The sequence below is a fragment of the Helianthus annuus genome, chromosome 15, assembly GCF_002127325.2.
Source record: "Helianthus annuus cultivar XRQ/B chromosome 15, HanXRQr2.0-SUNRISE, whole genome shotgun sequence".
Lineage (NCBI taxonomy): Eukaryota > Viridiplantae > Streptophyta > Magnoliopsida > Asterales > Asteraceae > Helianthus > Helianthus annuus.
In genome coordinates this window covers 36,204,592-36,220,161 of record NC_035447.2, presented here as the reverse complement: position 1 = coordinate 36,220,161, position 15,570 = coordinate 36,204,592, and the positions used below count along the sequence as shown (strand labels likewise).

Sequence of the window (15,570 nt, the reverse complement as noted above, 5' to 3'; positions counted from 1 at the left end):
TATATAATGTTTTTCGATTGAAGATGTTAAAGCAATAATTATCTAAAAAGGCTAGATTGATGTTGTAAGAATCATTAAGAGATACACTGAAATATGACAAAAATTTGGGTATCATTATCTTAGCACATGATTTGTGTTAAGATGACTTATATAAATAATTAAATCCGTATATGATATATATATAAACGAGATTAGTGCAAGTTTTTAAATTTTTGTGAAAACGTTAGTACAAGGTGATCGTGATCAAAGAAATGATTTAATGAAGTCGAAGACTAAACAAGCCTATTATGGTTCAAAACAAATGAAGTGCTTGTAGGGACTATTTTGAATATGATAGCTTCCATCCATCATATGGAATCTTGAAATGAATATGTAATGTGAGCAAGTCAAATAATTTGAATTTGATTTAAACAAAATAAGTTTTAATAAGAAAGTTCGGACATGGTCACAATAGAAACTATGTATGTCAAAGAAAATTAAATTTTTCAAGAAATTCATTGACTCGATATCAAGGAGTTATTGTTTTGCAATAATGCGGTTCATAGTACAAAAAGCGGAATGATATTTGAGTTTGGATAAAATAACAAATCGGAATGAAGTCCTCCAGTGGTCTTCATAAATCAAATGAATCACATGCATAATGAATAGTGCATGTGTGGATTTACCAAGAAATGAAATAGATCAATATTTGCTACTATGAAAGAAATCCTCATGGTATGATGACTATTAGAGAAAATAGAAACACGAAAGTCAACTCTTTATATGCAGAAGTCAGAATTATAATGAAAGAAATATAAGAACTTCTATCTGAAATTTCGTGTGATAACCGTTGTTAAGTTAAATTACCAGGGAATGTTGAATAAAAATAAAATAGAAAATTTACAAAGGGAATGTCGAATAAAAATAAAATAGGGAATTTGCAAAGGTATGTGACTCCTTTTGCAGTGATAATAATTATGACTCTAATTAGGCTGTGCACCGATGGTTTGTGAAATTTTGTTCCAACGTACCTCAGCGATATTCATGTTATTTGTACGTGCCAGAGTGCTGCTTTTTGATCAGTAGTTTTCCCACTGCTGGGAAAAGCATTGTTGTTGTCATGCCCAATTATAATTTCCAGAGGTCTTGCCTTAAAATCGTGTGTGATATATTTCAACGTCTGTGTATAATTTAAGTTTTATGTGTTTTCTTGTGTACTAGCACAACTTTACATATTTCTTATTTGCATTAACAGTTTATGGTATCGCGTTAGAAATTCTTTTGATGGCGTTTTAAAGGGTTTCCATTGTTTATTTTATCACACGAGCTATAAGACAGATGATCAAACGAAATAATGTTTGATATTGGAAAAGAGATTCCTAATAAAGAAATCTAGACACATATGATTGTGCTTTATTCCTAATTGACTTTTTGGAATTTCTTATAGATATACATATCTATATAATCACATATTTCACATGCTGTAATATACATACCCGTAGTAAGGTCAATGTATTTAACAGATTCATATTTCCAAAAATAAGTCAGATATCAGGTCATGATACTATTTAGGGAAATCTTGTCACTTGTTTGACATATTATATACCCCGTCTTATCCGGTTCGCGCCCGAGAGGTAATCCCGTTATATCCGGACAAACTGGAGAGTCTGCTACACCATACCCAGTCTTGCTAGAGAAAATTTTCTATTTCCCATAAATAGTATCTTTTCAAGATTTTTAAAAGTGCCTCTTTTATTAGGGCTTTTATCCAGAATCAATGAAATTTGTATTCCCGTAATATATCTTATTCCAGACCAAGTAATGTCAATAAGCAATAATTACTATTAATTCTTGCTTATTTATCATATCTTGCAATATTCTAATTACCATTCTTATGGCATACAAAAATCTATCATAATTTATTCACATAAGTATTTAGCTTATTTTGAAGTTTATACTAAGGCATCTTTTCTTAAGTTCAAGTCTAAATGCTATAATGTGTGCTACTAGTTAATAGCAATCTCCTAACTCTTTTATATGAACTTAGATATTATTGTCACAACACCTAATGACTTAAAGCAGTGGCTCTGATACCACCTTCTGTCACGACCCCCGACCCACCCTGGACGGAATCGGGAGTCGCGAACAGCCCAGTGGTACCGGTGATTATTTTGAAAAATATTGCAGCGGAAATTTAATCAGGACCATGAGTTAGGAAAAATATCAGAGTTTAGAAACACCGATTTTTATTTATTAAATAGATGGAATAAATCCATGTTTTACAAAGGTAGCTTTAATAAAGATAAATTTTATTACATAAAACAATATTTCTTAATTTGATTTTAATTAATAAAATAAGCCACTTCTTGATGCCTTTCAGTGCCGTATCCATCTTTTACTCCAATCTATTGTAATTACCTGAAACGCGTTTTAAAAAGGTTTTGTCAGCGGAAAATACTGAGTGAATCATTCAGTTTACTGAAAACGATACATTTTTTATAATTTACAGTATTAAGAGCGATTACAATGTTTCTGATATCAAACCAACTACCCACGGTACTTTGTCACTCGACCCATTGGCCCTCTAATTGTCCAATGGTGTCTGTGATTATGGTCATATCACCCATTGGCTGCCCCAATGGTGAAGATTATCAAGTAATGTATACAAAACCCCACATACCGGCTGTAATATGGTGACTACAAAGACTTAATCCCTGTAATTATAACTTTGGAAAATAATTTGGAGTTTTGTAAAACAGTTGATAAAAAGAGAATGACTCACATTATAAGCATGCAGATTCATATGGCCAAAGTTTAGTCTACAGATAATCCTTGATATATTGCAGATTTATACAGGCAGAGCTTAGCCTATTGATTTAACCTTGTAACCTAGTGCATACGAACTATGTAGGTAACTTAATACAGCAATTGCGATGACTCACGAGATTAAAACCCTCACAACGAATGACAAAGTGCAATCACTTAAACATCCATCGGATTCACAACGAATGACAGAGTATTCACCGAGTTCGGGTGATACTCAAACATCCTGTCGGAATCACGACGAATGACAAAGGATAGAACTAAAACATCCATCGGATAGTTTCCATCGATCGGACATTGAATCGTAGCAGCGATCGAGTTAATACCCGGTATCGCAGCAGCACCCCGCTATACTAATTAGTGATTCGTGTGTGTTTTTTAGAGTATTTGGACGATATCTCTGCGTACGATTTGAATTTTATCGTCGTTCAATCGCCAGAATTCAAGTCCCAATGTCTGCTATTTATACACAAAAATTGACATGCTTACGGACCGTAAGCATTTTTTCCCTTACGGTCCGTAAGGGACACGAAATCACTATAGTCTTGTCGCGTGTGTGTGTAGGCTAGCTGAGTCGACGAAATGATTAAATTCGATTTTTATAGTAACTTATAAGGATAATTGTTGAGTAGGGAATACCCCCCCCCCCCCCGAGTTTTAGGGGCCCTGATCCTGATTCTGATTGTTCTGAAATTTGTAGGGTTTGTGCAGAATCACTTGGGTGTCTCAATTAGGGTTTCCTATTGGATGAAATAATACAATAAATAATAGTTTTGATGAGGGGTTGTTACAAGTTGCATGTAGGTTTCTAAATTTAAGACACACTAAAATTACATTTATATTCCTATCCCATTAAATAAATCATTAAAAACTAAACACAATTAAAAAAAATGCCACTAATAAATCTTTATTAAAAAATTAATATCACTTTCTTCCACCAACCCAACCCAACCCTACTCAATTTTTAACACACATTCACAATCCATACCAACCTAAAATATATGTTTTTGAACGAACTCGGTTTTTTTAAAAAAAAATATCGGGATGTTCATAAAAAAATAAGAAATACCGTGTATTTAGTTTTTTCTAAAGTTTAAATATTTAAAGTTATTTGATTAATTAAATTATTAGAGGTATTAGTTTGGGTTGCAACCAAAGTTTGTAAACTTTGGTTGTTGTGAGTTTTTTTTTTAATTTTTTTAATTACTCAAATTTTTGTCTTATTGGTGATCAACCTAACACTAGGTCACCAATGAACATAGTCTTAAAGTTCTTAGTAAAAATACTTTCTCTTAGTCTCTCTGTCTCTCTCTCTCTCTCTTTCTCTTTCTCCCTCTAATCTCTCTCTATATATAGTGATATATTATAAGGTTATTTCCATCATTGACCTTTCATAAAGGTTGGTTGCCAAAAAGTGAAAAAAATAATAAAAAAGCATATTTATCTCACGACCAAGTTGTGCCAACAACCTTGGTTGTTGATTTTTTTATTATTTAATCAATGCCACATGTTGGCTTATCATTGGTCCTTTTTTTAATTATGTTTTTCATTTTAGTTTTATAAACAATTAATTCTAGCTAAAACATGATTTTCTTTAATAAGTTTTTAGTATTTAATTATTAAAAAAATCTGAAAACACAGTGTTGTTTAACTTTTTTTGTGAACATATCGATATAAATTTTATAAAAAAACCGAGTTCATTCAAAAAAATATTTTTTAATTAATTTTTTTATAAAAAATGCATATATCTTTGTTTTTCACATGTTCTAATCTTATTGGTTCGTTAGATTTTTTCGATAACTTTATTATCTAAAAATTCTAACATTATCTTATTAAAGAAAACATAAAATATTAAAATTCATGATGTTTCCCTATAAATATTACATATGATTAACTTATTTTCATACACCTTTGATTTCATATAATACACCTTTGATTTCAAAACAAATCGGTTTCAAATGAAAATATTAATTGTAATTATCTTTAATGCATTTATGGATAAACAATAAGCATAAAAATATATATTTAATACAAAATGTTTTAAAGGTTGGGTTGTGAATGTGAGTAAAAGGTTGAAGTAGGAGGAAGAGAGAGAAATTAGTTTTTTTATTAAAAGGTTGGGTTGAGGTTGGTTGTGGATGGAGATAGCCAAGTGGGGAACTTTAGTTCTATTTAGTTTGGTAAGAATTTTATTGAAATTTAAAAAATGACATAATTTTAGAACGGCGATGCAAAATAGATAGTAATGGTGTAAATAACCCTACGTTCAAAAAAAATTGCACAATAAAAACGAGCATTTATTCTCTTTAATTTGAGGGGAGAGAATCAAATAGAAAGTTTATTTTGGCTAGGAAGGATAGGAAGAAATATGATTATGACAGGTGGCAAAATTTAAAATAAAGAGGAATGGTATTTTAGTCAATTTTATCCAATCTTCATCTTTTTTCTCCCTGTAACTTTAAAACCCACAATTTTCAACCTTTTCTTCACTTTCTATCTCAATAATCACTACATTATAGTGCGATTTTCGTCACCAATCAATTATTCAAACACCCAATCAACGTGTTCTTCAACTTTTTTTGAAGAAACCCAGTTTAATTTCATACAATATCTCATTTTTCCCCTGATTTTGAAGCGAATCACTCGAAGTCGTTCGATTCGATCGCTGATAAGTGTTTCTAACATTCAAATTTCGTCAATCGTTGAAGAAATCTGAAGAAATCGGCTTCGATCTATATAAGAAATTTTTTAATTGCATTTTTATGATCTGGGTTTTTGAATTGAGTAATTGCGTTTTACAAAGTAATGAAAAAACACAGTTTTTTGTATTTTCAGTTTGTTGGGTTTTAGAAACAGCACATTTTAATGTGTTTTACCTAAAACGCAATGGACAAAAAACACTTCAAAAATGTGTTTTTAGTCCATTGCGTTTAAGAAAGAACACTTTCTTTTGTGTTTTTAGACCATTGCATTTTAGAAAAAAAAAAACATTTTTATGTGTTTTTTGGTCCATTGCGTTTTAGAAAAGCACATTCTGAAGTGTTTTTAGTCAATTGCGTTTTAGGTAAAACACATTTTTATGTGTTTTCAGTCCATTGTGTTTTAGAAAGAACACTTTCTTTTGTGTTTTTAGGCCATTGCGTTTTAGAAATAAGACATTTCTTTGTGTTTTCTGGTCATTGTGTTTTGGAAATAAGACATTTTTTTGTGTTTTTGGTCCATTGAGTTTTAGAAAAAAAATCATCTTTTACGCCTTTTGTCCATTGCGTTTTATGCAACTAGGTTTTCGATTTTTCTTTTTAAAATATAGCAATAGTATACTCGTTTAAAGATAAAAAACGCTTGTTTTTTGGTGCAATTTTTATAAAAAAAAATAATGTCGTATGAAAGAATTATTAACATTTAAAAAATGGGGGAGTTGGAGGAGAGAGAAACTGCCTTGGATTGACTAGAATGTCCCTACACAAATCCATACGTCTTCTTTTTTTTCTTCAATTTCACTCATTTAATCTTAACCCTTGATTAAATCAATTGATGGTTAAGATTATTTCCAAACCAAAAAAAATTTCCTATTATATCCTGACCCTTAATTTGAGTATAATATTACTATATAGTTCTTTTTAGGTTTTATCTAAAAAACCTACCATATTAGGCTATAGGGTGTGGTCATGACCCTCATGACCACCATGACCTTCCATGTTAGTGCCATGTAACTCATCTTTAATCCACCATCCAAAACCACTACCCTAAGGGTATGGTCATGACCCAAACCATTAGCCCCTTATTTATTATCTTTGTCTAAACAAAAAGGAAATGATTTGTTGAAAAATGGAAAGGAGGGTCATGGTTGCCATGGTTTAATCCATGCAAACCATGATGGATCAATCAAGGGGGTGGTGTAGCCTTCCATTCATGTTCCTAGGTGCCAAATCATGTTCCAACCATGATCCCCACACCCTATAGCCTTACTTGTGCATCACACGGTTTAAAATAATGAACACATATATTATTTATTGAACTCACCTGTGTGAATTCATTTAATGGTATTACATGTAACTGAAACGCATTGTGCATTAAAACTTAAAACAGTAGGTTTAGCCACTTGTTTATTTCATAAATAATCTATTTCATAATTGAGTTTATTCCATTATCTTGTCAATACAACTTCAAATTGTAGTAGGACCAAGAGACCCAACTATTGTGTCTCCAAGCAGGACCAATAGACTTTTACTCTTTTAGTCAAAATCTGTCCTTTTCTCTTTCGTTATCAAAATATATAATTCATTTAAATAAGAAAAAATATAATTTGATAAGCTTTTAATTATTATAAACGTATTTTAATTATTTACATTTATTTTTTCAATTTTAAATGGGGAATTGGCATGTAATAATCTCACATAGACCTTATTGGCCATTAATAATCCCACCTCAGAATATTCCCCCCACCAGTCGCACATTTCACCTATTTTTCCTACAATGGTCCCTCGTTAAAAAAACTTAACGGAGTTAAGCTTTTTTCCAAATTACAAACAGATTTTTTAAGGCTTTTGATCAGAACGATAATACGAGTCCATTGATATAAAACTTACTTCGAAATGGTGCTCTAAGTGACTTGATTTTGGTTAATTGGAAATTTAAACACCTGAATTGAAGTGTCGTTTTCATCGTTTGGAGCACTGTTTCGAGGCAAGTTTTACATCAATGGACTCGTATCGTCATTCTAATCAAAAGCCCTAAAAAATCCGTTTGTAATTTGGAAAAAAGCTTAACTTCGTTAAGTTTTTTTAACGAGGGACCATTGTAGGAAAAATAGGTGAGAGGTGAGACTGGTGGGGGAATATTCTAAGGTAGAATTATTAATGGTCAATAAGGTCTACGTGAGATTATTACAGGCCAATTTCCTATTTTAAATTATGTTTATTATAAACATACTGTATTGCAGATCCTTTGATATATCCTTTAGTTATCATAAACATAATGTATTGCAGTTTTCTTTATTTTTTTTAACGGCTAAAATCATACCACACGTGTCTTTTGCATAATTTACCACCATATTAACCTTTGGGGCTGCAGTTTCTTTAATAATCTTGCCAAGGACGAGTATAATAAAATCATTTATAATAAATTATTTTTAAAATAAAGAACTACAAGAACCAAATAAATACAACGAGAAAGAAAGAAGATGAATTATACGGTTACATAACCGCACAATCTCATGTAACTGAGTCGGGTTGTCAGGATTCAACCTTAAGAATGCGTCACGTTGTAACTCAAAATTGTGTCGAACATTGTACATACATAACACGACCAAAATGTTCCACTTGTATAGATTAAAATAATGAACTAAATATATATATTATACATATATAACATCATGAGAATGAAATCTCAATGGTGGGTATGTTACTGTATAACTTACGTAACACGCTAACCCTCTATCGACACAACACCCACGTGGGAAAAATACAGTATAAGCAAAGCTCGAGCTAGAACACACCTTATTTCAAGTGAAGAACACAAACACATACAATATGTGCGATGGACGGCAAAACTACACACAGCAATGTTGTCACCTTATTAACGTTGTTGACACACGCAATCGGGAACTGGGTATGTGTATATCGACTGTTTTGGTTTCCGTTCCTTAATTTCCCCGAGCCTGTTTCGTTGCCCTTCTACAACCGCTTCTTGAAAATCCGACCAACTCATGCTTTTGTTCATGAAAAGTTGACCCAATAACACCATGTTTGGTCTTATCGTCTTCAAGTTGAGGTACGTTCGGTGTCCTACCTGTCGAGTAATCAAATGTTTTGAGTGTTTGACAAATTTTGATTATGTAAGAAAATTGATACACAAAATAACCGAAAACGACGTTTCTATGAACAAAAGAGAAGCGTGTGACCCCCTAAATATTCTGGTAATCATAAGTGGAATTTGTTTATCCAAGTATTAAATCATGATCATCGCGACTAAAGATCACGATAATCAGATCACTTTTAGAACACAAATCCAAAATAAGTCCATAAGCCGTTAAACCCAACCAAACTGCTCAAACCGAAGCAAGTCGGTGGTTCAACCGGTTTGAAATTTACTCGGTTCGACTTATTAACCTTATTTATTTATTTATTTATTTATTTTTGGAATATGAAGTTATATATATGTATTATATTCATAAACCATCTTTATTAGTTATTATTAATTTTAAACACAAGCTATTGATATTGAAAAAAATATTTAAAAAATCGGCTCAAACTGGCCGCTCTGGCTGAGCTTGATCCGGTTTGTTTGTTTGTCGTTTCCAAAACCGTAACTAGTTGTTTGACCCATATTTTTTGTCAAAAACTGGCCAAACCGGACCGTGAACACCCCTAAATTTCAAACACTTCCTAAGATGCTTACCATAGCATTGTGCATATTTCCAGGCGAAGCCGAAATGAAGATGTCACTGTGCATACTAACATAATAATCAACCGCAGCCGACAAAGAAGCTTTTCCTTTTATCTTGGCCCTTTCTGCTGAGGATGCGAGGCTCTTTTTGTCTTCCATATATGGAAATAGTTGCCGTAGCGCGGCTATCCTCGCTTCTCCACCGTACACCTGTACCCATACTAGTCAGATGTCTAAAATACTCTCAATACTAATAAAGGTGGCAGAATGAGCATGGGTAACCCCGTAATTTTGGTGCGAGTGAGGTCAGCTTGACTTTGAACACTTTTTTATCAAAAGTTTTAGAACTTGTTTATATTTTTACGAGTAAATTACGTTTTTGACCCCTGTGGTTATATCACTTTTACTATATTAGCCAAAAATAGGAATTTTTAACATATCTGCCCCCATGGTCTCAATAACTAACCATTTTGGCCCCTAAGTCTAACCATTTTGGCCCCCATGGTCTCTAGACTTAGGGGCCAAAATGGTTGGTTATAGAGAACATGGGGGCAGATATGTTAAAAATTCTTATTTTGGGCTAATATAGTAAAAGTGATATAACCACAGGGGCCAAAAACGTAATTTACTCTATTTTTATATATATTTTTATGGATAAAACCTAACCCGGATCCCCCTTTTCATAACTAAATAAGTCGAATTTGTCACCTTATGTGAAGCGAGGTACAAACGGGTAGTGTTGTCAAAACCCAAAGCTGCCAGCAATAATCCAATTTCTTCAGGCGTCAACGGGCAACGACCCTGGTTCCGTAACTCCTCATCCGTATACCGCGAGTTCATAACTCTTCCTTGCCATATCGTTTGCCGGTATTTCGCCAAAGCCACTTTTTCGGCTTTTCCTCCACCAAAATCGCATGCCGAATGAGCAGCCATATCCTGAATATTCAGTTATAAAAAAAAACATATCAAGATATTGACCACTTCGCCCTCTAATAAATGAGTGAGTGATCGTTTGTACCTTGTCGAAGCGCAAGTGTAGAGAAACAAATTTGCCTGCTCCTAGGCCGTCTTTGGTATCGATAACTTGTCGAATGTATTTAGTCCCAACCGCATCGATACTTTCAACAATTGGGTACCGGAGACGACTCACAAGTGCTTCTCCGAGACTTCTAACGTGAGGAACAAAGACCAATGCTTCAAAGTTGACTTTGCATCTTAACCGTTGGATTTCGATCGGCATGTTGTCAAAAGCTAGTCGGTGTGAAAACGGTGAAATCGCAGCTATCCCATAGCTGTAAAACACATTTAAGTTATATAAGTTGCTTGTTTAGATACTCAAATCCCGTTCTTTGAACATAGATTTTGATTCTCATTCTAGTTTTCAAGTTCGGTTTCTTTTTCTTTTAAAAAAAGGTAAATAAAAGGCGTTCTTCATCTTCTTCAAGAACATGATTAACACGAAGGGTTCAAGAAGAGTGTAAAAAGATCAAAATGTCCTTTATATATTAACACATGTGCATTTGAAGCATATTGTGCATTGATAAAGCTTTTTGCTTGGATGTGTGTGTGTATGCATACATGGGCGAAGGATAGTGGGGGCGGGAGGGGGCGGCCGACCCCCCGAATTTTTCGTTCAGTAGTGGAGAGTATGTGGTTTTCGTATTGAAATTTTTGGGTATATACGTTTTCGACCCCACGTTTTATAGAAATTTTTTTGTATATACGTTTTCGACCCCCCGGTTGGAAATCTCAAGCTTCGCCACTAATGCATAGTAACAGTTATGACGGTCGTTCAATACAATACCTATTTGAAGTAGACAACTGCAAGAACCGCATGTCAACATGTATCTATTATTTTACTACAAGACATTAGGCGCTTATGTAACCACATTACCGCCTCTCTTTCTCTCTCTCATTATATACTATGAGCAGTACGTACAAGTGTTTATGCGGTTATCGTAGTTCTCTACTTAAAACCGGTTTTACACTGAACGTGTGCCCCTGACAGTTATATCTATTTTCCCAAACTAAAAGTGGCATGTTTTGACTTAAATTTCGATTAATTTCGTAAACAAGGTATATCATGTATACCACCAACCTCTCAAGAACGGGAGCGACGTTTTCAAGATACCAATTTGCTGAAGCGTGAAGAGGAGCGTTTTTAATTCGGGTAGATCTAATTGCTGAAGCATAATACTCACGTGTACTCCATGCATACTCATCAGGCAACTCTCTAATTATCGATATATCATCCTTCAATATATTCACAAAATGATCAACATCAAAAATATCTGTGAACGAACTGCAAAGACCAAAACACGACGTATATAAATATTCATTTCTAAAAAGTATGATAATATATTAGTACAAAGGATATAGATAAAAAAAAAGGTAGACGGACCTCGTGTCTTGCCATACGGGATTCACTTCAAGATATGGTATCATGAGTGTCGCGTTGAGGATTTTAGCGATCGCAACAGCATCACATATCTAATTAAAAATATAAAAAGTAAGTTAACATGAATCGTAAAGGCCCGATTTACCACATTACACTTGTCTCTAAACAAATCAAACGGGTAAGAAAAGTACGTAAATAAAAGCTAACTCAAAGCGTGTACAATTGCTAATTACAACCTCCTAAATCATTTTATGAAATCCAATTAGATTTAGGTGGCGTTTGTTTTTTCAGAAAAACCTCTTCTGGCCTCTTATGTCTTGCGCCACACAGACCACGCGCAGACGTTTAGCTCTGCAGACAGTTTGTTTTTTAGAAGACATTTCACTAAAAAAATGTCTTCAAACCTATGCGCGTCCTCTTACAAAACTCGGGAAATTGGCCGAAAAAGTCTTGGCGGGTCAACTAACCAGGTTTGATCCGACCCAAACCCATTTTGATTAGTTACCAACTCGATAATCTACAAATTTTAGCACCTCTAATTGTTATGTGTTAAAAAGTTTTTTGAATGAATATGTAGAAAACATACCCCCATTCTTTGCTGATTTAATCCACCATCAAGAAACACTTGGATGTATCCCGTGGACTCCGGCAACGACGCTTTAAATCAGAAATTAACTCATTAGAATCATAAACAAGAATATTAATCGTGTGGTTAATTGTTCTCAACCAGAATTAACAGTCAGTTTTAATAAGCAATCCCAATCCCGAACAAACCGAAATCGACTTAAATTCATACTACTTACAAGAGGCAGATGTGGATTCAGAAAATGGTTTCCATCCTTGGTTGGATAAGGGTGTCCAAAGATCAGACAGCTGTTCATTTGACTAAACAAGAAAGCAAGAAAATCAATAATTTTTTAAATAAAATTATTTTTTTTTACAAATAAAGTCAGATTTTACAAATTTACAAATAAAAATATGAACTTTATCAATTAAAGATTCAAATCAGACTCACCGATTGGCGCTGTAACGCGTTCTTAAACAGACGTGAGTGCCGAAGCTTTGAAGCATTAGCATCCTGCAAATATTTCAGTAAAAATTGTAAAAAATTAAAACTTTCTTAACACATTTGTGAAATCATAAATTATAGAATTTTCCCAAAAAAAAATGAAGCTTTGAAGCATTAGAATCCTGAAAAAACATCAAGAAAAAATGTAGAAAAAATTAAAACTTTTTTATCACATTTGTGAAATCATAAATTAAAGAATTTCCCCAAAAAATAAAATAAAATTTATTTCAAAAGCTTTAATTTTTCTAGGGTTTATGGGTCTGTTGCTGCTGAATTTCTTAATGTTTCCAGAAATAATGACAAATTTGGATATTTTAAAAGCCCCAAAATTCATTTTGTAATATAGTTGACTTGCATTACTCATAAGTCAAAGCTTCTGAATTAAATCAACATCAGATGATTATGAATTTATGTATATTTCTGGAAATCAATAAACGCCCAAAATCCATGATTTCTTGCAATTAGTCCACCAAAAACAAGATTACAGATTTACAAAAGTGCAGATTAATTGGACAAATTTTCAGGAAAAAAAATTAAAGATTTTGATTTACATGAATTTAAAAAAATATGAAAAAAAAATCCCATCTTTAAATTTACACAAAACGCATTTCCATCATAAAAAAATTAAAGAAAAAAAAAACCCAGAAATCTAACATCCATAATCTATGATTTCAAGCAACATATCAACCAAAACAACATGAATTTGCTGGACTTAAAAAATAAAATTAAAAATAAACTAAAAGAAATTAAAAAAAAATCCCATCTTTATAAACTTACACTAAAACACATTCCCATAACAAACTTCACAAAAAAAAAAAAAAAAAAAAAAAAAAAAAAAAAACCCAACTAAACTCACCGACAAAACTGTAGAAGAAGCATGATTAGAACTAGAAGAAGCAACAAGAGGCAAAACGACAAGCAAGAAAGCAGCAGCTGACACACCACCGTGGAGCTGCCGGTGGCGGTGGTGGTGGAGCTTCATGTACCGGCGGTGGTGGAGACAAGAGATACGGTGTCGTTTAGATGAAAAGAATGGGAGAATTTAAGAGGGAAATAATTATTATTGTTGTTAAGATGAAGGAGGAAGAGGCAGAGAGAGAGAGAGAGATGTGAATGAATGAAAGAGCAAAAGCAGGTGCTAGCTCACATGGGGTCACCTCTGTTTGTCGTACATTCCAAAACAATATAATATAGATGTATTGCTGCTGATAATAAGTGCAGTGATTTATTATGAGAAATATTATTATTATTTTTATATGAGTAATAAAGATTTGAAGTAACAGGTGGATGCAATCAATTTGTTTGCTTCGCTTTCTCGGTGCATTGAAGGCGGAGAAAGTCACCGAGTGAGTAGTAAAACTTACGTGTCTTTAAACAAAACATAGTGTTGTTCGAAAGGATATTGTTATTATTATTGTATTTATTTATAGTGTATATGCTACTTTTTGTCTTTACACAAACGGTAATATTTTTGTGAGTGGTGGTAATTCATTTGTTTATCTCTTGTTCTTTTCTTTTTTATATCTTTTCTTTTTTATATCTAGATAGATGATTACATTACATTACATTACAATGGAATAAAATGTTACCTTTTTTATTTAAGATATTTTTTTCTCAATTAAATGTATTGATTGATTTTTATATTTTCATAAATGGAAAATATATTGTGATATTTTGATGAAGGTTTTATTGAAATGGAGTTTAAATGTTTAATTTAAAATAAAGTATTTTTAGTTGTTGTAAATTATACTGAGTACCGACTGAACTGATATTGGTCGAACAATACATGTATTGGTACGGTTTGGTTTAGGTGTTTTCAATCCGGTGATATAAGCGTTATTGAAAACGTTATACCAAGTATCAGTACCGTAGCGAATTGAACCGATAGCTCATCATGGTTATCAGTCGATGTAAAACACGTGTCAATATTAACATGGGTATCTCAAGATATGTGTAATTAAACTAATTCCATTATAATAAGCTTTTTTATTTTGTGACATATACATGTTTTCCGCTCCATCGCGCGAGAGAACTTATTTAACATTACCATCGCGCAAGAGAATTTATTTATTCTAATGATTGGATACTCACATGATTCTACAACTCTAAAAAGTTGTGTGATAGAACCTACATCACTAGATATTTATATATTTTTTATTGGATGTCGTCTAGCCAAGTAACCCAGTTTTGCATAATAGCTTATTTATTTGAATCAATAAATCATATATTGTCATTAGAGGGATGTTCTGGTGGTAAGCTGGGGTGTGTCATAACCAAAAGATTAGAGGTTCATATCTTACAAAATGCAGGTTGTGATGTATTTATCATAGTAAATCTACAAATTGTTGTTAAGAAACAATAACGTTGTGGGTTACATTTACCCAATGTTTAGTAGTTTGGTGGATAGAAATAAGACGTTTCAAATGGATAGTATACACCTTTTATTTTGTTTTAACCACCTTTAAACCATCATTCCTTCTTACTTTATCTAAACACCAAAACCTGCAAGTTGGTTGGATATGTGCATCGTTCGTGTTAGTTGATGAAAGTGTGATTGCCAGTCAAGCAAATTAAAACAAGCTTTGTATTTTGGTCACTGAGTGATGGATATTAGTGCACCCTTACTAATTTTGATTTCAAACCGAGAGGGGAGAATCATTGTGTGAGGTGTCAACACGTGTGAAACTTGAGGCTTAGTTAAATTTGGTTGGGAAATTTCTTTGTTTATTAAATGTTTCATCATTTTACTCGCTGGCATATAAATCTACTGATAAGTTATAAGTCTTGTGAGTTAGGGTATGACTATGGACCATGTCTAAGAATTGGTAAGAGAATGGGAAGTGTGTTATTTTTAATGGTTGGACAACAATAAACGAGTTTGCTTAAGGTCAAGCAAATGATAAGTGTGGGATGT

At 32.9% G+C, this 15,570-nt stretch overlaps 1 protein-coding gene across 1 annotated transcript; it reads right to left on the bottom strand.

The window, feature by feature from the left end:
• Positions 1-8,042: 8,042 nt before the first annotated feature.
• On the bottom strand, positions 8,043-14,044 carry LOC110898724 (O-fucosyltransferase 39). The gene is made up of 10 exons (XM_022145554.2): positions 13,513-14,044; positions 12,603-12,665; positions 12,391-12,472; positions 12,174-12,244; positions 11,591-11,679; positions 11,288-11,491; positions 10,208-10,481; positions 9,898-10,125; positions 9,202-9,399; positions 8,043-8,592 (listed from the first exon to the last, which is right to left on the bottom strand). The coding sequence occupies exons 1-10, from the start codon at positions 13,636-13,638 to the stop codon at positions 8,380-8,382; spliced, it is 1,548 nt and encodes a 515-aa protein (XP_022001246.1). The 5' UTR covers positions 13,639-14,044; the 3' UTR covers positions 8,043-8,379.
• Positions 14,045-15,570: the final 1,526 nt, after the last annotated feature.

What these genes read in the sequence shown, in the direction of transcription:
- LOC110898724 (XM_022145554.2), bottom strand. Translation starts at nt 13,638, where the DNA reads ATGAAGCTCCACCACCACCGCCACCGGCAGCTCCACGGTGGTGTGTCA. An exon ending in TGAATCCACATCTGCCTCTT is followed by an intron (nt 12,245 to 12,390) that starts GTAAGTAGTATG and finishes TCTGATTTAAAG; the next exon opens with CGTCGTTGCCGGAGTCCACG. An exon ending in GTCGCTCCCGTTCTTGAGAG is followed by an intron (nt 10,482 to 11,287) that starts GTTGGTGGTATA and finishes TGTGTTTTACAG; the next exon opens with CTATGGGATAGCTGCGATTT.